The sequence below is a fragment of the Schistocerca gregaria genome, chromosome 11, assembly GCF_023897955.1.
Source record: "Schistocerca gregaria isolate iqSchGreg1 chromosome 11, iqSchGreg1.2, whole genome shotgun sequence".
Taxonomy (NCBI): Eukaryota; Metazoa; Arthropoda; class Insecta; order Orthoptera; family Acrididae; genus Schistocerca; species Schistocerca gregaria.
Window position 1 is genome coordinate 137044202 of NC_064930.1, and position 26738 is coordinate 137070939.

General features: G+C 41.9%; 1 protein-coding gene across 13 annotated transcripts in view; it reads right to left on the minus strand.

The window, feature by feature from the left end:
- Positions 1-26738, minus strand: part of LOC126294996 (neprilysin-2-like) — a 485741-nt gene that overhangs the window by 22757 nt on the left and 436246 nt on the right. For 7 of the 13 annotated variants that reach the window (XM_049987245.1, XM_049987243.1, XM_049987241.1 and 4 more), the window contains 2 exons: positions 23722-23818; positions 11208-11379 (listed from right to left, as the gene is read on the minus strand). In XM_049987245.1, coding sequence (XP_049843202.1) covers positions 11208-11379; positions 23722-23818 — 269 coding nt within the window. Of the gene's footprint in view, positions 1-2148; positions 2318-11207; positions 11380-23721; positions 23819-26738 lie in introns of all 13 variants that reach the window. The other 6 variants (XM_049987246.1, XM_049987244.1, XM_049987242.1 and 3 more) reach the window with 1 other exon arrangement.

Here is a 26738-nt window from a genome sequence, read left to right on the forward strand (position 1 = left end):
TTTTCCATCCAACTTTAGTTCTTCCATAATTTTGAGAAGTCTCTGCCCACGCATCCTCTTAACATGCCCGTACCACCTTAATCTCTTTTTTCAATTTCTTCTCTCATACTTTCTTGTTTAACGTCCTTTCTAATATCTACATTCCTTACTCTGTCCATTCTTGTTTTCCCCTTAACTGCTCCGAGAAATTTCATTTCCCCTGCTTGCAGTTTGCTCCAGTCCCTTTCTGTCATTGTCCATGTTTCTCCTCCATAGGTAAGAATAGGGAAGTAATAAGTCTTATACATAAGGAGTTTTCCTTTTTCTGAAACTTCCTTATTCCAAATCAGGTGGTTTACTGTTTAACAGAAATTGCCTCCCTTCTGTAACCTCCTATTAATTTCGTTCATTATTCTTCCATCACTATATATTTCACTCCCTAAATAAGTGGTCTCTTCCAAATACCATTACTTCACTCTTATATTTATTTATTTTTAATCCATACCTTTACATTATATCCTCCACGCATCAAGTGTAGCTGTACATCTACCTCTTTATCACCCCATATTACCTTATCATCTGCAAAAATCATATTTTTGTCTTTTTCTTTTATATCTTTAACTGCCCTATTCATTCCCTCCATCACAACATTAAAAAGTTTAAGCCCTTGTCTTATTTCGAAGTATTCAGAGCTCCCCATGGTGTTCTAATTCTACAATTGTGTCCTCCGTACATTCTCTTTATTACATTAATGTATCCATCTTCTATATCTATCTTCTTCGTTTCTTCCCAGAGTCGTTCCCTGTTAACTGAGTCATATGCCTTTTCTATATCTATAAAAACCATTCCCACCCTTCTGTTATGCTCCCAACTTTTTTCCATCAGTTGACTGATAGAAAATATCAGGTCGATCGTGCTTCTTCCTTTCCTAAACCCATGCTGTTCTTCACTCAGCTCCTTCTGTATCTTTTCACTTATTGAAATAGTAAAATTCTTTCAAAAATCTTGGCTGTATGACTCATAAGGATTATTCCTCTGTGGTTTGAACACAGTCTTTTATTGCTTTTTTTGAAGATGGAAACAATGTCTCCTCTTCTCCAATTGTCAGGTACTGTACTATTTCTTCACACACTTGATAGTAGTCTATACAGCCACTGCATTCCCACTGGACCTGTTGCTCTGATCATGACCACTGATACTTCATCAGGTCCTGGGGCTTTCCCCCCATTCATTTTCTTCACGTCTATTTCCATTTTTTGTCGTGTAATTTGTCCTAATTCTGCTTCCCAACTTCTCTCAATTTCTCCATTATTTGTTGTTTCCTTGCTTACCTGCTCCTCAGCGTTTGACAGTTTCTTAAAATGTTCTGACCAGAGATCTTTTATATTCCCTGGATCTTCAATCACAGTACCTTCTTACAGTCATGTGGATGAAATGTCACTGTGACTGTCACTAACATTTCAAACAATTCCAAAAGCTATGGTTTGATACCAGCAACAGTCATTTTCAATTATGTTTTCATGAGAACCCCTTCCCACTACCACCTAAAAGTGCTTAGGTAATCTTATCCCAGTAGTATTTTATATTTTAAATAATAAGTCGTGTGTGTGCCAATTTAGGATGGAATTACGCCAGGCATTCCAGATTCATGTTTAACGAGTCACCCCCATCCACTGCCACTCTGATTCGTAGTGGTTAAGGGTCACTGAGACTGGCACAAATCAACCCAAAACTAAGGGATGTATAGTGGTACTTTTAGTTTTTAATTATTTTTAAATGTAACCCCCTCCACACACTGAATCCCCCTCTAAAGGAGCTATGGGTATCTCTTGTCTCCTGGCACTAAAGCACACACGAACCGCCCCCCCCCCCCCCTCACCACACACACCTTAGTTGCTGGGATTTGGCTGGAAAAAAAACCAGAGAGCAACTGTAACCCTTCCCCCTTCTTCCTGGTCACCACTTCAGTAGGAAATGAAAGTTATGTAGGGAAAAAAAAGCAGCTTTGATATAATGCCAAACAGTTCCTCGGCAGTAATAACAGCAAATGAATCTCAGAATTGTGAACACTCTGACGCACACAAAGTTACCCTATGGATCTCTCAACACTCGTATGCCGCAGACACCGTTCCTCGGGTCCTGTCGGCAGTTGCGGCGCAGAGTACTCACGTATGGAGTTCTCGATGGAGCTGTAGAAGGCGTTGACGATGGCCGGCCGACCGTGGGTGATCCACTCGGTCTTGTTGACGGGCTGCCGCAGCCGGCTGAAGGAGTAGTTGGTGCCGAATTTGGTCAGGTTGAGCACGCTCTCGAGGTAGAGGGTCGGGCTGACGTCCAGCTACAAGGGTACACTCGTGGGCAAAACACGTGACAGAGCACTAGCTTACGAGGTGAGAGGCGCGTGCGGTGCTCGAGAGAAGGCTACGGGACTGCCCGGTGGCTGACAATCCTGCAGCAAATCCTCTACGTACGGGGTGGGATTCCTGTGCTCAGTCTCTCCAGGTTTCCCACTGTCAGAAGGTGGAGTTCTGATAATGCAGAGGCTCTGAGATGAGGCTTCATTATAGTGCCCGATCAAAAAGTTTTGTGGAGTGTCCAGGGAAGCCTTAATGGCCAGACACCCAATTGTCGGGAACCCTACAGGAGATCTTCTGTATATGGCGTGGGAGGATTCTGTTCGGCCATAGTTGAACCCCGCAGTGCTTTCTCTTGGGGCAGAGTAGGTTCTGACATAACAAACACATAATCTGATACTTCACCAGAATGTCCAATGTAATCTTTCTCTACAAAATCTAGGGAAATCATGATGGGTTTTAAAATGAAACAATACCAGAGAAGGAAAGTTGCTACTCACCATATAGGGGAGATGCTGAGTCGTGATAGGCACAATAAAAAGATTCCCATCCTTGTACAAAAACAAATCTCCCGTGCCTTATCTTTCCAGTCTCCCACCACCTCCCAAAGTCCCACAGTCCGGCCACAGAGGAGCATTCCCCTCTTAACTCTCAGTACCGTCCGGGACGGGAGCAACTGAATTACATTCTCCGCCAGGGTTTCGATTACCTCTCGTCATGCCCTGAAATGAGAAATGTCCTACCCACTATCCTTCCCACCCCTCCTACCGTGGTATTCCATCGTCCACCGAACCTACACAATATACTCGTCCATCCTCACACGACCCCTGCTCCCAATCTCCTACCTCGTGGCTCATACCCCTGTAATAGACCTAGATGCAAGACCTGTCCCATACATCCTCCCACCACCACCTACTCCAGTCCGGTCACTAACATCACCTATCTCATCAGAGGCAGGGCTACCTGTGAAACCAGTCATGTGATCTACAATCTAAGCTGCAACCACTGTGCTGCATTCTATGTAGGCACGACAACTGACAAGCTGTCTGTCCGCACGAACGGCCACCGACAAACTGTGGCCGAGAAACGAGTGAACCACCCTGTTGCTGAACACGCTGCCAAACGTGATACCCCTCATCTCGATGACTGCTTCACAGCCTGTGCCATACGGATCCTTTCCACCAACACCAGCTCTTCTGAATTGCGCAGGTGGGAACTTTCCCTGCAATACATCCTACGTTCCCGTAACCCTCCTGGCCTCGACCTTCGTTAGTCACTGTCCTCACCCACCCAGCCCCCTCCCAATTCCCCTTCCAGCACTACACAGCCGTCATTTCACCGCCACACCCAAGTCTTCTAATTTATTTTCATTTTTATTTCTCTCTTTTCCGCTATTTAGCCCTCCCCCCCCTCCGCACCTTCTGTCCTGACCTCCGGCTAAACTGCAACACTTGACTGCCCGCCACTCTCACCGTACTATCCCTCCCCCTCCCTGCCCCAGCCTCCTCCTCATCCCCACCCAGTCGCCACTCCCATCATGCACTGGGGCTGCTGATCGCAGTGTGGTCTCAGCTCTCTGAGACTGCAGACGTGTGTGCAAGTAGCGTTTAGGTGAATGTGTGTGTGTGCGCATGTATGTTTACTGCTGACAAAGGCCTTAATGACTGAAAGCATTAATTGTGTGAATCTTTTTGTTGTGCCTATCGTGACTCAGCATCTCCGCTATATGGTGAGTAGCAACTTCTCTGGTATTGTTACATTCCATCCTGCATTTCCCATAGTTGGGTTTTAAAATGAAATTTACAAATCGATGAGTGTCTCAACTGAAGAGTTTGACCTGCGTTTGCCTCAGATTGTGGTCCTGTGTACACTTTTGAGAGCACACAGTTTTAACAGTCAGAACCTAGGGGTTACGAGACTAACACATTGTGGTGGGTGCAACTGACACTGGTCGTGCGAGTCCCGTAGCCTTTCAGCACGGCACACAAAACACTTACCTGTAATACGGTGGCTACTTCCCTGTATGTCGGGTTCAGTTATCCTCTTGTTAGCTCAGCAGGAAAGGTCAAAACTGCAGTCAGGAGCAGCACCAAGCGGGGGATTCGACATTACGGGACGACTGGAATGGGATTTTCAAAAATCTTCCTGAAGAGCACATCACTAAACTTTGGGCAGAGGCGGTTAGATCGACAGACCGGGAAAGTTGCAGCGATTTGTGGCCAGTGCCAGGAGTTGTTAATGTTAATCTTATGGAGCATGCAGGCAAACTCCAGCAGGTGGCATCACGTATAATTTCTTAGCAGCCAGATTGGTAGATGCATTCAAAACAGCTGGCATTTCAATTGTACTGTGAGGCATGCTGATGGCCAGCCGTTTTGAGATAGCCTTACTCTGAGGTAGTGAAATACCAGAACTGCCAAGCCTTATCATTTTTGCATTCTGATTGCAGACATTCTCATTTACTATCTGGACTGATAATAAGATCCAAAAAGAGTCAGAAAAATGTATTTTTCCGACGGAAAATGTCTACTCATTAAAAACAGCTACTGGAGCTCTGCCTTAAAAAAAACTAATACTATTTCCATTGTTTTCTTGATGCTCCAAATACGTTTTAGCTCAGATACGTGATCCTCAGAAGACGCCCTTTATTTAAGAACCTTATTTTTTTTCCCCCCAGTGGTGGTTTACATGTCAAAAAGAAAGTATATTAGGAATGACTGACAGGCAGATGGTGAAGACATTCGACAATTGATACCCATTAATTCTCCGTCAGTGTAACATGCTGCTATGATGAAACTCCATTTTGGGTAGAGAATATCTGAAGATTTTGATCTCCATTTGGGAGGAGGGAGCTCCAGATAAATTTCTAAATCTGGGGAAATGTATGAACCACACCATTATGGCTACTGACTAGACACACATATCTCCTTGTGAAAGGAATTGGCCACATTCACATGACATGTAGCACAAAACAGAACGCCTTCTGTCCTTTCTAAGAGTTCAGCAAGACTTGTAATTGCCAGTGATCATTCTGATATGGCTTTCCTGCAAGCCCTCCACCAGTAGTACACAAAATGTAACAGAAACATCTCCACGGTACAGTTCCCGACTAATTGTGAGTAACGGAATTTCAAACAGGAGACAATCCTCGATATATTACAGAGTGGTATCTCTTGGGGCTGCCCTTTGGTGGTTTCTCAAAATTTGCTAAGGAGCTCTTTCTTTTAAGGTTATTGGTCAGACCATGTTTAATGCAGAACTATCAGCTATACAGGATATATCAGTCATTACATTTACAGTGAGTGTCCTAAAGTACATGCACCAAAAATGCCCAAATGAAGTGTCGTCTACTAACAATGAGACTTTCGAAAATAATACAGTCACTCAAAATACACACCGTTTTTCCTTCTTCTTCTTCTTCTTGCATCAAATGTGACCAACAATGGAGCACATAAAGGAGATATTTTTTAAAAAAATTAGGTTCTCCTTTATATCTTCTCACTACTTTTTCATTCTCTCACTCTGTCGTTGTTTCTGTTCCTTTTTTTCTTGAAAACTGTTGAAGCTTTTATTTTGTTTCTGAATTTCTCTCTGTTTGAATGTCTTTATCAGATGTGTTCATGTCTCCTGAGTATTTTATCTCTGATTCACTGATATATTGGAACATTATTTTCATTAGTCTATTGTTCTCCATTCTTTTCACATGTCCAAAGAAACTGGCTCACCTCCTGTTGATTGTGTCTGAGCCTTTGGAACCTTTTCTGTAGAATTCTCTGTTACTTCACAGCTTGTAGTTGCCATTTTCATTTCTGTTGGGTTCCAGAGTTCTGCAAAGGATCCCCCCCCCCCCCCCGCAATATATCTTCCTTTTTAAGTGTGGCAGTGCATTCGGCTGGTTTTACAGCTGTTTCACAGTGCCTAATTTTCGCAGTAATGAAGATTTATTTTTTATGGTAGACTCCTTGGGGAGTTGATATACCTTCTCCTTTTCTGTGAGTTGTTTGCTCCTTCGTTCAGTCCACTGGTTTGAATGACTTCTCTCAGGTATATAAATTTTGGAGCTTTGTTAATTTTTTCTGAAATATGTTTTCAATGAATCAGGAGCGCCTATGATATTTGTGACGTACTCTATTTTGGATGTTAAGATTTGTAAGCCTGCTTTCTTTTAATGACTCTGAGGAGTGACTTTGGGTGATAGCCAATTCTATTTCCTTGTCAAAGACTGCCAAGCTCGTCCACAAAGTTCAGGCATTTGATTGTGATCCAACTTTGTGTTTCGTTCCTACTTTTATTTGTTCATTTATTCCAGCTTTCTGCAATGCATTTTTCCAGTCTTTTTTGCAAAACATAGTTGTAGGGTACGGGGCGGGAGTCCATCCCAGTGTCAGACTTCCAATTACAAGTGGTTCAAAAATTTCACCTTCTTATCAGACTTAAATTTTCTTTTCAATACATTCACTTACTGTTAGAATGACAACATTTATTCTTAAACAAATCACCACTTGTACTTTTATATTAATATATCATAAATGTCAAAAATCATGTTTGTGTACAATACAGGTGCTTTTACTCAAGATACAGTAATGGACATATGATATAATACCTCTTCTGCAATGTTGGTTATGTATGTTTGTAAGTGCTTAGAAACTACTGAGTAGACTGTATTGATGATGGCAGAATTATAATGCCATAGCTGCCTAGCTTCAAAATGAGGAAAACTGAGATGAGATAGGGCTGGATGGTTCTGTGAGGACAGAAGGTACTGCTGTACTGTAGAAAAGTTCAGCCTGCAAATTGTGAATTTTTTGAAGTTTGATTACTATGCACAGCAGGCAGTAGAGACCGGCTGGTCGATGTGCTAATAGAGTAAGCCACCGGACGGTACTGTCGACATTACGGAGAAACACTGCAGGCACACAGGAGTCACGACACCAGTCGACGGTCGAGTGTGTAGCACAGCTGACACTGTCTGTTTTGTGGGGCTGCCAGTACTTCCTAAGTTAGTCCTGGCTGCTTTGTTTATGTTTTTTGGGATATTATATCAACTTTTTACACAGTATGATAAGGCTTATGGCTAGGGACTGCTCTCGTTGTGACGGTTGACACGCTCCCAGCTCACGTTCAAAGTTGCACAGAGAAGAGCAAGGTAATGTTTTGTAACTTAGGCTACTTGTCCCTACCAAGAAACTCATAAGTTGCAAATTTAACCATTTCCTGGCAGATTAAAACTGTGTGCCAGACCGAGAGTTGAAATTGGGACCTTTGACTTTCGTGGGCAAGTGCTCTACTAAATGAGCTACCTGAGCACGACTCACGCCCCGTCATCACAGCTTTACTTCCGCCAGTACCTTGTCTCTTACCTTCCAAACTTCACAGAAACTCTCCTGCGAACCTTGCAGAACTAGCACTCCTGGAAGAAAGGATATCACAGAGACATGGCTTAGCCACAGCCTGGGGGACATTTTCAGAATGAGATTTTAACTCTGCAGCAGACTGTGCATTGATATAAAACTTCCTGTCAAATTAAAACTGTGTGCCGGACCGAGACTTGAAATTGGGAGCTATTCTTTTTGCGGGCATGTGCTGTACCAACTGAGCTACCCAAGCACAACTCACGACCTGTCCTCACAATTTTATTTCCACCAGTACCTTGTCCCCTGCCTAGGAAAAGCTGACAGTACAAGTACAACGAAGCAGATGCCTCCCTCCAGTAGGACTATGTCAGAAGTGTAGCTATGAGGGTATGAATAATCATTCTGTCTTCATCTTGAGGCAGAGGGGATGACAGGCTTTTGTGTTTCAGAGAAACCACGAGCTGCCCTTGGTGATGGAAATTGGCTGGCGACCTGCTATTAATTAATTCATCAAGTACCAGCAAGGGGCACACCGTACCTCTGCCGTGGCAACTGCGGGACTTTCGCCGATGCGAGGAGCTGGGGTCCGGCCGGCTTCCACCCTCTGAACGACTTTGGCTGACGGACTGCAAACTGTCTACGATCCAGCTGGGGGAGGCACGTCTTTGCAGCCTCCAGCCATCTAGACATCTTCAGCCTATGTCCCGGTCTACCTCGGGGTGTAGGGGGATGACACTGCGGTACTTCTCCTCGGCATCAGGATATATAGTGGCAGCTAATGCATCAAAGCTAATGACCCAAAGACAGTGTGAATGTGGGGTTGCACTCACCTTTGCAGCTGACAGCCCACAGATGCCGCACCAGTGGCCGCTGTGACCCAGGACAACAGATATCACCGGGCGTGATCAGGGCGTTAGCACATTCTGTCATCAGCTGCATTTGTGTGCACATAGTGTGACTCTGGGGTTGGCCAGTGTGCTGCATAAGGCTGATTGAATAAACATCTGTGAATGTTACCACTGACTCACTGCACGCCACGGTGTGCACTCACCCTGATGTGTAGCAACCCGGAATAGGCCAGGTCATTATAGTACCATCTGATTGAGGGCTTTGGTGTAATGATATAAGATTTGTGGGGGAATCAATCTCGGGAAGGTGCAACGAAGGAACAAGTTGGTGGGAAGACATGGCAGATTTAATGGTCTGGAAATGATAATGTGTTGAATTTGTTTTGAGAGAGGAAATGTAGTGTGAGTGTAACTACGCGATTTAGGTGATACTGAAGTATAACATCCTAGTGTAATGTCTGGAGGTAGGGGACAAATAATAGGACTGTTGGAGCCTAGTTTCAAGAAAATGCAGATCAGAGTTGGAGGTGAGGGAACTTGATGAGCTGGTAAGGGATTCGTGAAGGGTCAGGTAAGTAGGTGGGCGGAGAGCCTGGAGTTCGAGCATTTGAAGGGGGTGATGAAACTGTGATCAACGGGAAATCTTTTCACTGAACTTCATATTCACACTTACGTTCACTGATATGATGACTAGCATGGGTGTCAGGATAAAAACAATACAGAATGCTCTACTTTCTCTTGAACATTAAAGTGTTTCTAAAGTACTGAGAGTTTCTATTTTTAAATGTAAGGGGGCCAATGATACGCTAGATCCCTCATTACACAACTACTCACTTGGTTTCTGCAGAATGACTCTGATAGAAGTATTGTACTGTGGGAAATACACTCCACTACACAAATGACTACGTAATACTGGCAACCGTCACCATACCTGCAATCTAGTCCTGCATTCTAATAAGCAGCACACAGCACGTGAAAACCGTCCACTTGGCAGTACTCCAACCACATCAGAGTTGCAGGGATAGAAACAGGACAAACACACACCCACGCACACACGAGGTAACCGCACACGTCACACACGACGAGACAACAGCGACAACGACAGCGTGGAAATGCGACACACAAGCGACTATGTGACACTAGCGGCACACTGTTACTCGTCTTGTCCAAACAGAAAGCAGCTCCACTGCATACTCTCTGGAGCCTTCCGTCACACTGTGGGCTGAGGAACTGGAAAGGTTTCAACAGGTCTCAATTCCTACCAAATACTTCCCACAACATTCAAAAATATGATGACATGACCAATGAGATGCACAGAATTCTAGCTTTTCTTAAAATGGAGCTGTTTTAAAAATTCGAGTTTGACTCTTTACAGATTTAAAGAATTGGAGATGAAGGTGGTGTTACTGGTGAATACAGATGCTGAGATGATGGGTTCAGACACCTATTGAATTACACACTCCACCACAAACGCAAGAAACTTTATACCCCCCCCCTTTACTTGTTGACAAGTTTTTCATATATACAGCAACTGAAACCTGTGCCAGTTCGGAGTTAGGGTGTAACGCTACATAGCAGAAGACAAAAATTAAGAAATTACTTTTTTATTGGAGCGTAATGAGTTCATCAACTTTTAGTTCCACTTTCACATGGTACTTCTACGTCAAAACTTGACCACCTTTCGCTGTGTATGATCACAGCACAATTTACGCAACAGTTCTCTCATTAACGTGTTAACATAATTTCCCGATCCTCAAGAGATTGACAATGTATGTGACAGAACTTTTATGAAGTATGCCGTGAAATACCAAGCGGGCAAATGTACAGCTATTCTTGATATATACATTAGTATCTAACATTCCCTCCAACCAGTACTCTTCTCAGGTCGTAGGTAGGTTTTTCCAATGACATGGAGAGACATGTGCGGGAGGCAGGATCAGCCATTTTTCTTTTAATATCATACTGCTTCACTAACCCCGTTTTCACTGTTTAGGCCTAACGATTACTTAGGTTCACCATTTAAGTTACCCATTATCGCTGTCGGTGACCACTACCTCAAGCTGGTACAGCTCTAGCAGTGCATCTCTGAATTAGTTTCACGTCTGCTGTCACGCCTACCCGATAAGGAGTCCACGTGCCGGAACAGTACTCGAGAATTGGTCGCATCAGTGCCTCGTATGCGACTTTCTTTGCAGGTGCGTCGCACTTTTCCAGAACAGATCCCAGTCTTCCTTTCACCTTACTGTTTCTAATTTCTACCACCCATTACTACTTTGTTCCTGATTGTTCAGGCAGTGGTGACCTCGAGTTCAGCACCTAATTTTGCTTCTGACACTACTCGGTTCTTTCTCATCTGCTCTGACTTCCACATTTTCTTATGACTTAATATCTTTGAACTCGTCAAGAGGCTTGAGTTCATGAGGGATGACAATATCCATTGTGAGCAGTACCAGGCAGCAGGAATTTGTTCACAAAGTTGTCAGGATTTCATTGGGGAAAGTTGTCAGGATTTCGTCGGGGTTACACCGAAGGGAACGATGGGAAGAAAGACGGGGTGTAATAGTTTTAGGAGGTCGGCAGCAGTGTGGCAAAAGCTCCAGTGAGTGACCGAGATGCACGTCACAAACAGAAACAGACAGACACAAACTCAGACCACCACGGCGGTCACTCACCGGCCGCATTGTCGGACCATTCGTAGAAGGCGTTCACCTCGATAGCCGAGTCGCCGAGCGTGGTCCAGTCTGACTTGTTGACCGGGCGGTGCAGGCGGCCGAAATAGAAGTCGTACAGGAAGCGGGTCAGGTTGTTGTTGCTCTCCAGGAACTGTCCCGGGTCTGTGTCCAGCTGCCCAATGACCCAACACACACTTAAGAACAGGGGATTAGGGACCGAACTGTATGAACTCTGTGCAGTGACTCACTGGCAGTCACAGCGATAATTCGACATCACTACCTGCAAATTGTGGAGTCCGTGTGGTTCCCAAGTTGTGCAGCGACTGTAAATCATAAAATTACCAAATAAGCAGCAACCAGTCGCAAAATCATGTTTTATTTATTTACTTTTGCAAATCGATTTCAACTGATCAACAGCCATCATCGGTGCTACAAATACGAGAATAAAAATAAAGATAATTAATAACAGTGACCAAATGAATAAATGTACACAAAGCAATGTGAAACCAATTAAATATATACAGACACATTAAACGATTTAAAATTCACGTACAAATTTACCTTTCAACGAATATGTGCCCTGAGTAGTAACACTGTCTTAAGCAGAGGTCAAACATGACGTGATACATCGAGAATTGACTATGACAGCGAGAAACCGTAAGGGGGCGCTGCAAAGCTAACCCGCCCTCTACGCGAAAAGATACAGCTCAAATGATTACTTCACACTTCCATTTATAACAAAAGAGAATTCATTAGTGCACTTCTTATTAAACACTGTTTTAACTATCTTGGAGTAACTTTGTTAATAATGCATCGTTTATTAAATACGATGTGTTGGCAGGTAGTAGCCAGCTTCATTTTCAATGTCTTGTATTCATGAAATATTGCACATGCCTGGCTCGGCAGAAACTTATGAATGGTGGACTCTATGTGGTCCCCAAGTTGTGCATCAATTTAACAAATGTATAAAATTACCAAAGCTTGAAATTTGTGTGTGTGTTTGTGTGTTTTTATTGTGTCTATCTACCAGCGCTTTCTTGTTTGGTAAGTCACAGCATCTTTGTTGTTTACAAATGTATGTTTTGTTATAAATGGAAGTGTGAAGTAATTATTTGAGCTGTATCTTTCCGCATAGAGGGCGGGTTTCCTTTGCAGCGCCCCCTTACGGTTTCTCGCTGTCATAGTCAATTCTCGATGTATCACTTCATGTTTGACCTCTGCTTAAGACAGTGTTACTACTCAGGGCACATATTCGTTGAAAGGTAAATTTGTATGTGCATTTTAAATCGTTTAATGTGTCTGTATATATTTAATTGGTTTCACATTGCTTTGTGTACATTTATTCATTTGGTCACTGTTATTAATTATCTTTATTTTTATTCTCGTATTTGAAGCACCGATGATGGCTGTTGATCAGTTGAAATCGATTTGCAAAAGTAAATAAATAAAACAAGATTTTCCGACTGGTTGCTGCTTATTTGGTAATTTTATCACTACCTGTATTGTCAGTCGGTGCCTAGGACTTTGGCTCACTGCTCTTGTGGCAACTCTCTTCAAAGGAAGGCTGGTTTTCAGTAAATATTATGTCTGTAACCACCGAGGAGAGTGGAATGACTGATATAAGCTGGCCTGGGCAAACATCAATTTTGATTCTGCAGAAATGACGCAATACTGATCCTACAGATTTTTTTTTTTTTAGAAGAATGGGCAAACTATGTTTATAGAATTTGTAGACTTACAGACAACTTTGGTAAGGATAGAAGCTGAAGTAATGAATTAACATATGTGCCAAAGCTGGGACTTGAACCCAGTTCTCCTGCTTTCTAGGTAGATGTGGTATTCACTGCACTATCCTAGCTTTGTGGTTAACACAGGTGCACGAACCTTGTCCATATGCCCTCCCTAGCACAAACTTCAGTTCACATCACAGCCGATCTCGATTTTTCCCTCCTTGAATTGTCAGTATTTCCGAGGTTCTCTGATACTGGAATAGCACACCGACTTTGTATGTAATGGGGAAATTGTGCCTGTACCTCAGATGCAAGTGATCTATTGCTCTGATAGAACTGCATTTCCTGGAGGTTTATTGAGTCTCAACTTTCTCTTCAATAAAAAGAATAAAGATCCTCAAATTTATATTTCCTGGAAAATGTAATTCTATCAGATCAACAGATCACCTGTGCCTGAGATACAGGCAAGATTTCCTCATTACATACGAGGCTGAGGAAATATCAAAGTCTCGGCTATAATGACGATTGAAGAAGAGGAAAATGAAGGTGAGACGAAGGGGTCAATTGAAGCTCGTGTTAGGGAGGGCGTAATCGGTGCAACCGTGTTAGTGACAATGCCGGTACGGAGTAATGGATAGCAAATCTGTCTCGTAAGCAGGAGATTGGGTTTCGAGTCCCAGTCTCGGCACAAATTTTAAATTATTACTTCAGATTCTGCTTTTATTGAAGATAAAGTTGAGGCTCAATGTGTCTCCAGGAAAATGCAATCCTATCAGATCAACTTGTGGAAAAATTCTGACGAGGTTAACTGTAATAGACACTTTGAAATTTCGAAAGTAGTGGAAATAAAACACAGGGTCAAAATTAATGGAAACCAATCTACCATTATAGGAGGTGGAGTACATGAAATGGTGACAGCAGCTCAGAAAGGAGAGAGAGACAGAGTTGTAGCATAAACTATACAGTCACTTAGTCTCAACATTTAGCAAGCATTAAACATAACTAAGGAGAAACTTGGAAAGTCCAATAAACATCAGGAAGAAGAAACACAAATTTTGTTTACCAATGACATTATACTAATATCTCAAGAGTGCAAAGGTCTTTCAAGTTCAGCTGAATGGACCAGATAGTGTCTTCAACTGAGGTTAAAATACAGGGCGACAATTATTGAGCTATATGAAAAAAATGTAAATTAATTACGAACTACACTGTGCACACACTTTATTTGACATGTAAACATCACTACAGATATTCGGATTTAGGTTACGACACCTTCGATATGCCTGCCGTCATTGGTGACGATGTGGCGCAGAGGAATAACAAAATTCTGCATCACTTGCTGAAGTGTTGGAGCATTGGTGCTCTCTGTGGCCTCCGGAATGGCTATTTTCAGCTCAGCAATGTTTTTGGCATTAGTGCTGTACACCTTGTCTTTAATATAGCCCCACAAAAATAAGTGACACGTGTTAGATCCCAAGAATATTGTGGCCAATCGAGACCCGTGACAGTGGCCTCTGGACTCCCCTGAGCAAGAATGCAGTCCCCAAAGTACTCCTCCAGGACATCAAACACTCTCCTGCTTTGATGCGATTGCTCCATCTTGCATGAACCATGTCTTGTTGAAATCAGATTCACTTTTGATAATGGGGATGAACTCTTCCAAAAGCTTAACATACCATTCAGTAGGCACCGTACCATTGAGGGATAGTGTACCATTTATTCTGTGACTGGACACTGCACACCACACAGTCACCTGTTGAGGGTGAAGAGACTTCTCAATCATGAAATGTGGGTTCTCAGTCCCTCAAATGTGGTAATTTTTCTTACTGACAAACCCATCCGAACTGAAGTGGGCTTCGTCGCTAAACCAAACCGAACCAAACCTTACTAATTCCCATTGTTCCCTGTGGCCAACCGTGCAGTTTTAATGTCCTAATGCAAACCATTCAGAAGTTATGACAATTTGATTTCATATAGAATGAGATTTTCACTCTGCAGCGAAGTGTGCGCTAATATGAAACTTCCTGGCAGATTAAAACTGTGTGCCAGACCGAGACTCGAACTCGGGACCTTTGCCTTTCGCAGGCAGGTGCTCTACCAACTGAGCTACCCGAGCACGACCCACGCCCCGTCCTCACAGTTTTACTTCTGCCAGTACCTCATGTCCTACCTTCCTTTCTTTCAGGAGTGCTAGTTCTGCAAGGTTCGCCGGAGAGATTCTGTATAGTTTGGAAGGTAGGAGACGAGGTACTGGCAGAAGTAAAGCTGTGAGGACGGGGCATGAGTCGTGCTCGGGTAGCTCAGTTGTTAGAGCGCTTGCCCACAAAAGGCAAAGGTCTCGAGTTCGAGTCTCGGTCCGGCACACAGTTTTAATCTGCCAGGAAGTTTGATTTCATATAGTTTAATAATTGTCGCCCTGTATGAACACCTACAACAGTTAAAAGGGGTAATGATGTATACACCAATCAGGTGAGGCTGAGGCAATTAAGAAAGGAGTGGAGACATTAAAACCAGAAGATGAATTTTATTTTGTGGACAGGAAAGTAATAGGCAATGGCAGTAATAAAGAGGATACAAAATGTGAACTTGCCATATGGAAAAAAGTATTTCTACAAAAGAGAAATATGTTAGCATCAAATGTAAATTTTAAGTGTTCAAAAGTGAAATGCAAATCATGAAGGGCCCAGATAAAAACAGTAAAAGAGCTTTTGAAACGTGGTGTTGCAGAAGGATGCTGCGATTAGTTGTGTAGAGTCACTAACTAATGAAGAGGTACTGAATCTAATAGGGAAGAAAATAAATTTATGGTACAACTTAACTAAAAGGTCTGATTGGCTGTAGGATGCATACTGAGGCATCAACAGGAATGTCATAGTGGGGTTAATTGCAGGTGGTAAAAGTTGTAGAGGGAGGCCGAGAATAGAATTAAGCAAGCAGATTCAGAAGGATGGGCTGCAGTAGTTATTCGGAGATGAAGCAGCTCGCACAGGATAGAGTAGCACGGAGAGCTGCATCGAACCAGTCTCTGGACTAAGGAGTGCATCAACAATAATGCTTGCTAATAATACTCTGGGAGAACTCACAAAACTATTAAAAAGAATGGCAAAGTTACAGTGGGTATTGTTAAAAGTGGATATCACATGAAGATCTATAGCAATCATATCTTATTTTACACATGTACTAAACATGGGAAGAACACTGGACCCTCCAAAGTGTCTTTAAATTAATATATTTTATAACTGTGACTGAACAGGCACCGTTAATATTAACAATTGCCGAATGTGTTGTTTGTCCGGGAATGGATGGTTACCAGCAACAGCCGACATGAGATGGTTTGAATAATTCGAAAATATAATGGAAAATTAATTACAGTCATGGTGTCTGTTAAACTGTGTGATGCATTTACATTCCTAAAGACCCATCTTAATTTTTTTAAAGATTTTTTGTCATTATTTGTAAATGGCAGTTCCCACTGGCCCTGTTGCATAAATAACTTTGATTTGATGATGGAGACTACTGAAAAATAATGAAAATTTGGCAAAAATTACTAGCTCATAGGCGTTTCATCAGTAAAATAAACTCTGCCCATGTAATTTGAACAGTAGGAAGAGGTACATAAACATAATGACAAAATAATACGGTAAGCACATGACAATTGGGGCGTAAGGGGTAGAAGAAGCATAGTTATTTTTAAAACCATCTCTGAATTGCGACTGAAAGAGCAGACATTTTTCCTTCATATTTTAGGAATGTACATAAGTCGCAGCTGTAACGATAGCCATTATGGATAAAATTAATATGAGACTATCTTTTCGAAATCTATGGAATCAGTCTGATTTGAATACACTTACTGAATGTGAAAAAGGTGCATACAAGAGAAGAGTATTTAAAAAGAACTCAAACATTTACCCTAATTCATCTCTCAGGAGTCACTGAGTTCTTAGTGGGAAGGAAAACAATGCAAAGGCTAGGATGTAGGCAACGTGAGGTCACAAATCTGGTCTCCTCAGCCAGATGTCATACAGAACACCATGGAACAATGGGAGGGTAGAAATCAGCAAGAGCTGGATGTTTTGCTGGAACCTCAAAGCTGACAAATGTACAAAATTTACAGGCTGTGGAACTGAAAGAAATATCAACATGACAGAAAAAAAATTAACTGTCATATGTCCCACATACTAAAAATGCAATGACTAAAACTGTCAAAAAAGAAAAAAATATTGTGAACAATAAAAATATGAAAACATAACAATAATATAGAAACATAATAATGATATAAAACAGACACTATAAATATAGTTGTAAAATATAATTATTATTATCCTCATTACTAGAAGCAAATATAATGACAATTTACTACAGTGTTATTCACTGTATGACCGTAGTAAAAGTTTTGCCTTATTTCACTAACAAACTGATACACAGATGATGTCCCAAAGCCCTTATTACACAACCTCAATAGGGTTTTGTGCGGACTTAGCACATCACGTCGCACACATAAACATATGACTGAGGCTACTCTTAAGCAGTTTCACGGGGAAAACAAATACAATTGCTGTTTTAAACACAGGTGGCTGGGAAGAGTCTAACTTAGTTGTTGTTGTAGTTGTTGTTGTTCCTTGTGTATAAATGACCAATAATTAGTAGTTTCTTTGCCCTTGCAGTGTCTGTCATTCGTCTGTGTTTTGACATGTGTCATTGTACCTTTTCCGGGCTTCTGGGCTTCTTTTTAGATCTAAAATTTTTGTTGAAAATTTTTCTCTCCAGTAACTCATGTTTGTCTACCAGGTAACGCAAGTGCTAGGCACTCTCTTGCAATATGGGCTTAACTCTGTCACTAAAAGTCAACAAGAAAAGCGTTTCTGTAAGCGAGTGAGATTATGTAGATATTACAAACGCATACTACATTATTCAGGGTGTTCAAAAACAGTGTCAGATACAAGCTCTGTAAAATTCCATAACTTTGTCCACAATTTTTTTCTGTTCTTACCTTTTACTTGTTGTGCACGGTATCCTTCAAAATATGCTCCTAAACAATCGACATTGTTTCCACTTTCAGAAGCAATCTCGGTATGCCAATTGCTGGATCGCGTAAAGTGCCGTCTGCGAATTTTCTTTTATCTTGTTTATTGTTGCAAATATTCGTCCTTTGAATGGGACCTTCGACTTTGGAAATTAAAAAAAAAATGTCAACAGGGGTCATACGATTCTCTGAAGGAACATCTCGCTTCCATTTGCCCAATCTTAAAGCTCTTCACAGATTGTGAAGCCAAGATCTTTCTGGTCTCGACTCGTGAGCCGTGGGACAAACTTGGTGGGAACACAATGCATTCCAAAATGCTGTGTCAGAATTTCATGACACGATCCAACTGAAATGTTCCATTCTTCAGCAGTCTTTCTGACAGTCAATCTCCAATTAGCACACACAATTTCGTTGACGTTTTTAATGTGAGTGTCATCGGCAGACGCCGAAGGGCCTCGTGAACGAAGGCCGCCTTTGACTTCTGTCCGGCCATTTTTAAACTGTGTGAACCATTCATAACACAGTGTACGGCTCAAGCACTCACCACTGTAGATTTCCCGCATCATTTGGTGTGTCTCTGTAAAGGTTTGGTAAAGTTTCATGCAAAATTTAATGCAGACACATTGCTCCTCTAACTACCCTCTCGAAATCAGCAAACTGTGCGACACAACACAGTATTTCATACAGAACCGAACAATAACATTACAAACATAAAACAGTGAAACTTCTGCAGCTATACACAAAACACAGGAATGTGCGTCTCATGGGAAGCGTGCGAGGGTTAAGCCCCTGCAGTCGCGCTATTCATCCATGTCCTCAGTGGCCCGGATGGATAGAGTGTCTGCCATGTAAGCAGGAGATCCTGGGTTCGAGTTCTGGTTGGAGCACATATTTCAGCTGTCCCCTACAAGGTATATCAACAACACCTGTCGGCAGCTGAGGGTTTCAATTTAATTACCAAATGTGATTTTATACCTATTACTTACATAAGTTTGCTTCTCTGACTGCAGATTCCCTGCCCCAAACTGCTCTTGAGGCATCCTCTATATCCTGTTAAATTTCTTATGGAAACACCCTTTAGATAAGAATAATTTCATGTGGGACTGTGGCCTGGTGCAAGTCTTTCTACTGGACACCACTTCAGTGACTTACGTGCCCCTAAACTACCCCAATTATCCAATCAGGGAAACTGCATGCACAGTTCAATGTGGGACCTGAACCACATACTGTATCTGCTGATTCCTTACTTCATTGACAAGTGAGGCTATGTTAAAACAAAGACCGAATGACCCAGGGTCTGACCAAGATTCAATCCTGCAACCGCTTGGCTTCCAGTTGTGTGCTTCACCACCAGTGCAACAGATGAGAGTGTGGCCCATAAGTACCCAGCCTGACCGAGAGATGGCAGTCGTTGAAAAATATCTCTGGATAAGAAAGCAAATGATCTATGGAGCATATGTTTCAAGTTTGAAGATGCCACCTTGTTTAGTATTTGTTTGTCACCCATCAACAGTGAAGGTTGTTAGTGAACTTGTGAAAATGGAGAAAATTGGTCATGCAACCAATATTAAAAATAGGCTAGATTCAACTTTGGAAGAGTCTGCTCCTTTGTTGACAATAGTAAAATATTGTGTAGCTGAATTTAAACGAGGCCGTACGAGCTGCCAAGGTGAGCATCGCAGTGGTCGACCAAATGAGGTGATGACTCCAGAAGTGGGAAAGAAAATCCACTAAGCGGTACCGGATGATTGTCGATTGAAAGTGCACAAGCTATCAGAAGTAGTAGGAATTTCAAAAAGTGTGGTATATCGTGTATTACATGAACATATTTACATGAGAAACCTGTGTGCAAGGTTTGTGCCGCGTTTGCTCATACTCGAGCAAAAACAGTGTCGTGAAGATGTTTCAATTGAATGTTCAGAGAATTTTTGCAGCAACAAAGCTGATTTTTTGCACAGTTCATAACTGTGGAGGAAACATGGGTCGACCACTTTGCTCCTGAGACAAAAGAACAATCAAAACAATTGACACAAATTGGAGAACCAACTCCAAAGACGATGAAGACCAGTTGATCTGCAGGCAAGGTCATGGCGTGAGTTTTTTGGGAAGCCCGTGGGATAATTTTCATTGACTACCTTGAAAAAGGAAAAACTATCAACGGGAAGTATTATGCAAACTTATTGCAACATTTGGGGGAAGAAATCAAGCAAAAACGGCAGCATTTGTCCAGGAAGAATGTGTTTCTTCGGGAAAATGCACCAGCTCACAAGTTCATCATTTCCATGGCCAAAATTGATGAATTAAAGTTTGAATTGCTACCCCATGCACCCTATTCTCCAGATTTAGTTCCCTTGGATTATTTTATGTTCCCAAACTTGAAAAAATGGCTTGGTGGTTGAAGTTTTTCAACAAATGAAGACGTGATGTTGGCAGTTAATGGCTATTTTGAGGAATTAAACAGTTCTCATTACAAAAAGGGGTATCAGACTTATTGAACATCACTGGGGAAAATGTATAAAGCTGAAACGAAATTATGTTGAAAAATAAATATATTTTTTTAAAAATATTTCTGTGTTTTCTTTTTTAGGTGAGGTACTTATGGAGCTACCCTCATATGAGGACAGTTTACCTGTAGGGTTTGACGTGTGAGTCTGCGGGTACCGAAATATGTAATTCAGGTTAGTCAGGAGGAATGCCACAAAATTTGTGAGGTCACTCTGTGTGTGAAAATAAAACAAAGAAGTCCTGTGGACATGTTTCAGAATTTCGATCTTTACGGAATTGGAGCGGGCTAAAGACTACACAGATCCACGAATGGATATGATGACAACTGTGAATTTTACTTACAGAAATGCTGTGTGGGCACTGTGGTGAATAGAATAATGGTGGGACAGAGGACTGATCCCTCCTACATGAAGTGAGGCGGTTCTTCGACAGTTGGCACCACTGTGACATCACACCGAAGCAACAGCTGCCAGTGTACCCAGTGTGCAATCGTAGGTCAGATCAGTGAATGTTTGTGCTTCAGTGTTGTTTACTTGAGCAAGTCCACTGTACCCGTGAATACCAACATGCTGTGAGAAGAGATGGTTCCTAATAGGAACTTTTATGAATTGTGAATCACATGCATTATTCTCTTCACCATAAGAATAATACGAATATAAACATTTTGCCATGTATTCTTTCGTGTTTGCTGCTCTCTCATTTAAATCCTGTCTGCCTAATAAACTATGAAACTAGAGTGAGACAACAACAAACGCGGAAGAATATACATATCGTGTCACGTTTATATTCGTATTATTCTTATGCCTAATAGTGATACAGTCAGAAATGAAGCACGGCAATTGACTAGATTTTTAAATCTGAGATGACTCCAATTTCTGTGCAGAATGTAATGAACTAAAGAGGCATCTGCAAAGATTTTCAAACGGAGAAAAATTTTTGCTTAACTCTCGTTCAGAACATCTATCATACACAGCCTATTATTTTGTTGTTGTTGATCTCTTTCTTTTTCAGCTTAGAGTGACGTAAACCCCTATAACAAGGAGAACGGCATTTATCAGATCAAAGAAAAATAAGCAATCAATTCAAACCAGACGAAGCACGTGAAAAAGGCAGGGTACCCGTATAAATATGGACGGAGCGCCTGACGCATAGCAATGGCTACCTGGTAAAGCTTAACTGCTAAGCTTACGACTCGAACCCAAGTACTATAGCTATATCGTCATTAATTCGACCTAAATTGTGCCTCATATTACAATGGACCATTGTTTCGATTTGTTAAAACTTTTCTCTCTCCTTGAATTTCGAGTCTCAAATTTCAGGTGCGGCTTAGAGTCGGGAAATTTTTTTTTTTCCCTTGATTTCGAGTCTCATTTTTCAGGTGTGGCTTAGATTCAAGTGCTGCTTAGATTCGAGTAAATACGGTACCCGTGCAGAATATGCAGACCCATTTGTGTACGGGTACTGTAATGGCATTGTCCGTGCAACCGTGACAGAGTACCAGAGATGTTTTCCTGATCGATGAACCCCCCTGCCAGGGTATTTCAAATATTATACGAATCTGGAACACTACCCAGTGTACACGTAACAACAGAATGCGAGGCCATCAGCATTTGAGGAAAGGGAAGGCATTATGCTATGGTACGGTGGAGTACCATCACCAGTACACAGTACACATCAGTTGGATATTCCGGAAACGCGATTGTGGCGTGCATTATATGCTGAGGGGTTGTACATATTCTCTGTGCAGCCTGTGCAGCATCTTCATACAGGTGACTCAGCAAGCAGACAACAATTTTGTGAAGGGTTGGCTCTACACAGAGACATCATGCAATGCACTTTTATGTACAGATGAGGCTACAAACAATTGTATCACGAACACCCACGACATTAGAGTGACGATGGCAAATGTACCTGGATCACCGATTCACTGTTCCCCGACAAGTACTCCAATACCTGAAGAACGCATTTCCTCAATGGAGGGTTGGCCGTGGCGGACCCATTAACTGGCCTGCCTGATCACCCGACCTAACCCCTACTTCTGTTTACGGAGCTGCCTAAAGGAGAATGTGTACGTTACGAAGGTGGGTACACGTAAAAAGAACTTGTGACTCACAACAATGATGATGTTGCCCACATTAAAGCCTGCCGAGATGATGTTTGACGTGCAACACAACGTCCTCGAATGTGTTGACAAGTGCATTCACACGGGGGGGACTTTTTAACACCTCACATAGGATGGATCAGTCATCTGTCCCGCCATTATTCTATCCACTACAGCATTTCAGTAACTAATGTTCACAGTTGTCTTCATGGATGTGTGCAGTCTCCAACACATTCCAGATCTGTAGTGATCGGAAATCGGACATATCTTCGTAGGACTTCCTTCATTTATTTTCACATGTACAATCACTTCACAAATTATGTGACATTCCTCCTGAATCACCTCGTATGTGGTCATATCTTTTTATTGCATTGACTTAGATACTTAAACATGCCAAGGGTTTGGAGACCTTAGTGTTTGATATACATTTCAACTTGATACTTCTACCCATTCCAGAGAAACAAAGGGTCTTTACAGGTGGCTGTATCTTTTGATTGCGTTGACTTAGAAGCCTAAATTTTTTATGCAACTGAGGGTCCTTTGACCATTGTATTTCAAATAAATTTCAACATGATACCTCTACCTATTCCTCAGGAAAAGGGTCTTATCAGTTGGACAGACAGACAGACAGACAAATGAAGAATAAAGTGATCCTGTTAGGTTTCCATTTTCACCCAATGAGGTTCGGTTTAGAGCCCTGAAAATATGGCACCAGAATTAAAGTGGCCAGTGGTTTATTTAAATGAAACGAAGATTCATACATGTCACTCTGTGAATAAACACTGTTAAAATGCAGAAACAGTATTGTCAAAAGTGGGGGTCAATTTTCAGTTGTCGTGTTATGCAAAATCATTGTCACACAAATGTATAGAGTGTGGTAGCGCTCCACCCACTTAACTCACAGAAACATCAATCACAAAGTTATTTAAATCCAAGTAAACTCTTTCTCCATGGTTGGCAAATCATGGTCGGTCCTGCTTCACAATACTGATGCCTTACACCTCGTTTTCTGTGTATCTTGGAGAGAGATAGCAATGCAGATTGGTGGAAAGCTTACGAAGGGCAGGGCACAGTGATACGTGAGTTTGTCCAGCGATACTGGGGTTCCAGTGAGAGGCAATGTGTTTGTTTACAAATGGATTTGGCAAGGCTTACCTTCTCGTAGAACTGGTCCAACTTGTTGTCATCCAGCAGCTCGTCGGGGTACGCGATGTGGACGGCCATCGACTTGGCTTTCTCGAGTCCCTTCTTCCTGCACATCAGATCACATCACATAACTCATTGCCAAAATCTGTAAGGTCTTTGTGGGTTAAGTGATACTGGAGAAGAACAGATGAAGCATTTTGCAAAGAAAGTGAAAGAATGGAACCTTGTTGCCACGTTCCTCATCTTCTGAACGGCTGTCGGAGAGTTTTACAATGTCATTTAGGGAACAGAATTCAAGCTTACCAAGTACTGGAACAGAGCTGTGAATAGATTCAGGACTTGTCATCATCATCATCATCATCATCATCATTTAAGACTGATTATGCCTTTCAGCGTTCAGTCTGGAGCATAGCCCCTTATAAAATTCCTCCATGATCCCCTATTCAGTGCTAACATTGGTGCCTCTTCTGATGTTAAACCTATTACTTCAAAATCATTCTTAACCGAATCCAGGTACCTTCTCCTTGGTTTTCCCGACTCCTCCTACCCTCTACTGCTGAACCCATGAGTCTCTTGGGTAACCTTGCTTCTCCCATGCGTGTAACATGATCCCACCATCTAAGCCTGTTCGCCCTGAATGCTACATCTATAGAGTTCATTCCCAGTTTTTCTTTGATTTCCTCATTGTGGACACCCTCCTGCCATTGTTCCCATCTACTAGTACATGCAATCATCCTAGCTACTTTCATATCCATAGCCTCAACCTTGTTGATAAGGTAACCTGAATCCACCCAGCTTTCGCTCCCATACAACAAAGTTGGTCGAAAGATTGAACGGTGCACAGATAACTTAGTCTTGGTACTGACTTCCTTCTTGCAGAAGAGAGTAGATCGTAGCTGAGCACTCACTGCATTAGCTTTGCTACACCTCGCTTCCAGTTCTTTCACTATGTTGCCATCCTGTGAGAATATGCATCCTAAGTACTTGAAACCGTCCACCTTTTCTAACTCTGTTCCTCCTATTTGGCACTCAATCCGTTTATATTTCTTTCCCACTGATATTACTTTCATTTTGGAGATGCTAATCTTCATACCATAGTCCTTATATTTCTGATCTAGCTCTGACATATTACTGTGCAAACTTTCAATCGTATATGTCATCACAACTAAGTCATCCACATATGCAAGACTGCTTATTTTGTGTACACATATCTTAATCTCACCCAGCCACTCTATTATTTTCAACATATGATCCATAAATAATATGAACAACAGTGGAAACAGGTTGCAGCCTTGTCTTACCCCTGAAACTACTCTGAACCATGAACTCAATTTAACGTCAACTCTAACTGCTGCCTTACTATCCATGTAAAGACCTTTAATTGCTTGCAAAAGTTTGCCTCCTATTCCATAATCTTGTAGAACAGACAATAACTTCCTCCGAGGAACTTCATAATATGCCTTTTCTAGTTCTATAAAGCATAAATACAATTCCCTGTTCCACTCGTAACACTTCTCCATTATTTGCCGTAAGCTAAAGATCTGGTCCTGACAACCTCTAAGAGGCCTAAACCCACACTGATTTTCATCCAATTGGTCCTCAACTAATACTCGCACTTTCCTTTCAACAATACCTGAGAAGCTTTTACCCACAACGCTGATTAAAGAGATACCTCTGTAGTTGTTACAATCTTTTCTGTTTCCATGTTTAAAGATTGGTGTGATTACTGCTTTTGTCCAGTCTGATGGAACCTGTCCTGACTCCCAGGCCATTGCGACTTGTTTGCAGATCAAATTCAACATATCATTCTTAACAGAACAAAATCACCAGGAGAAAATGTAATTTTAGCCGTGTTCGAAGTGAGAACAATAGGACTGCCACTGTTTACCATATATAGAAATGTAAATAGTGTAGTGAATAATGCATGGACCTCCATGGGGCAGTCACAGATGATGTAGCACTTCATCAGAAGCTGTTTCCCTAATGGTGCACACTCCTCAGACCGACAAAACTTTCTTGTCACCCTGTGCACATTCATATATCATAGTCCACTTAATCCATCACCTAATCTCGTGACATTACTTGGCTTTCCACAACAAGAAGAATTAGACAATTACAAATCGAGAGCAATGTTGTTATTATTTTGTGCTCACCTAAGCTTGTAATAATTACATGAATGGGTCTTGATTCATCATTGTCTCATCCTCCCTGTTGCAGGAGCATTAGATGCCACATTAAATGGGCCATTGTATAAGGATGTAGACAGCGTGGGACTCTGTTCAGGTTATTGTTATACAAACTGGCAAGAGGGAGGTATTGTCTATATAAGACTTCATAATATGACTTGAAAGATATATGTATATAATATATAAAGGGGAAAGTTTGTTACTGAAAATTTCTTGATCAGTTTACTTCAAATTTCTACATGATCCCCTAATGAACAACTGGGTGGAGATAGGCTATGTACAGAGACAGACACACACACACACACACACACACACACACACACACACACACACACACACACACACATACATACATTCTTCAGGAAAGAGGGAAGGAGAGGGAAAGACGAAAGGATGTGAAAGGATGTGGGTTTTAAAGGAGAGGGTAAGGAGTCATTCCAATCCCGGGAGCGGAAAGACTTCCCTTGGGGGAAAAAAGGACAGGTGTACACTCGCACACACACACATCTCTTTGCCTTTAAATATGTCTGCTTGTGTCTGTGTATGTGCGGATGGATATGTGTGTGAGTGTGCGAATGTACACCTGTCCTTTTTTCCCCCTAACGGAAGTCTTTCCGCTCCCGGGATTGGAATGACTCCATACACTCTCCCTTAAAACCTACATCCTTTCGTCTTTCCCTCTCCCTCCCTCTTTCCTGAAGAAGCAACCACCGGTTGCGAAAACTAGTAATTGTGTGTGTGTGTTTGTGTGTTTTGTTCATTGTGCCTGTCTGCCGGCACTTTCCCACTTGGTAAGTCTTGGAATCTTTGTTTTTAATATACACTCCTGGAAATTGAAAT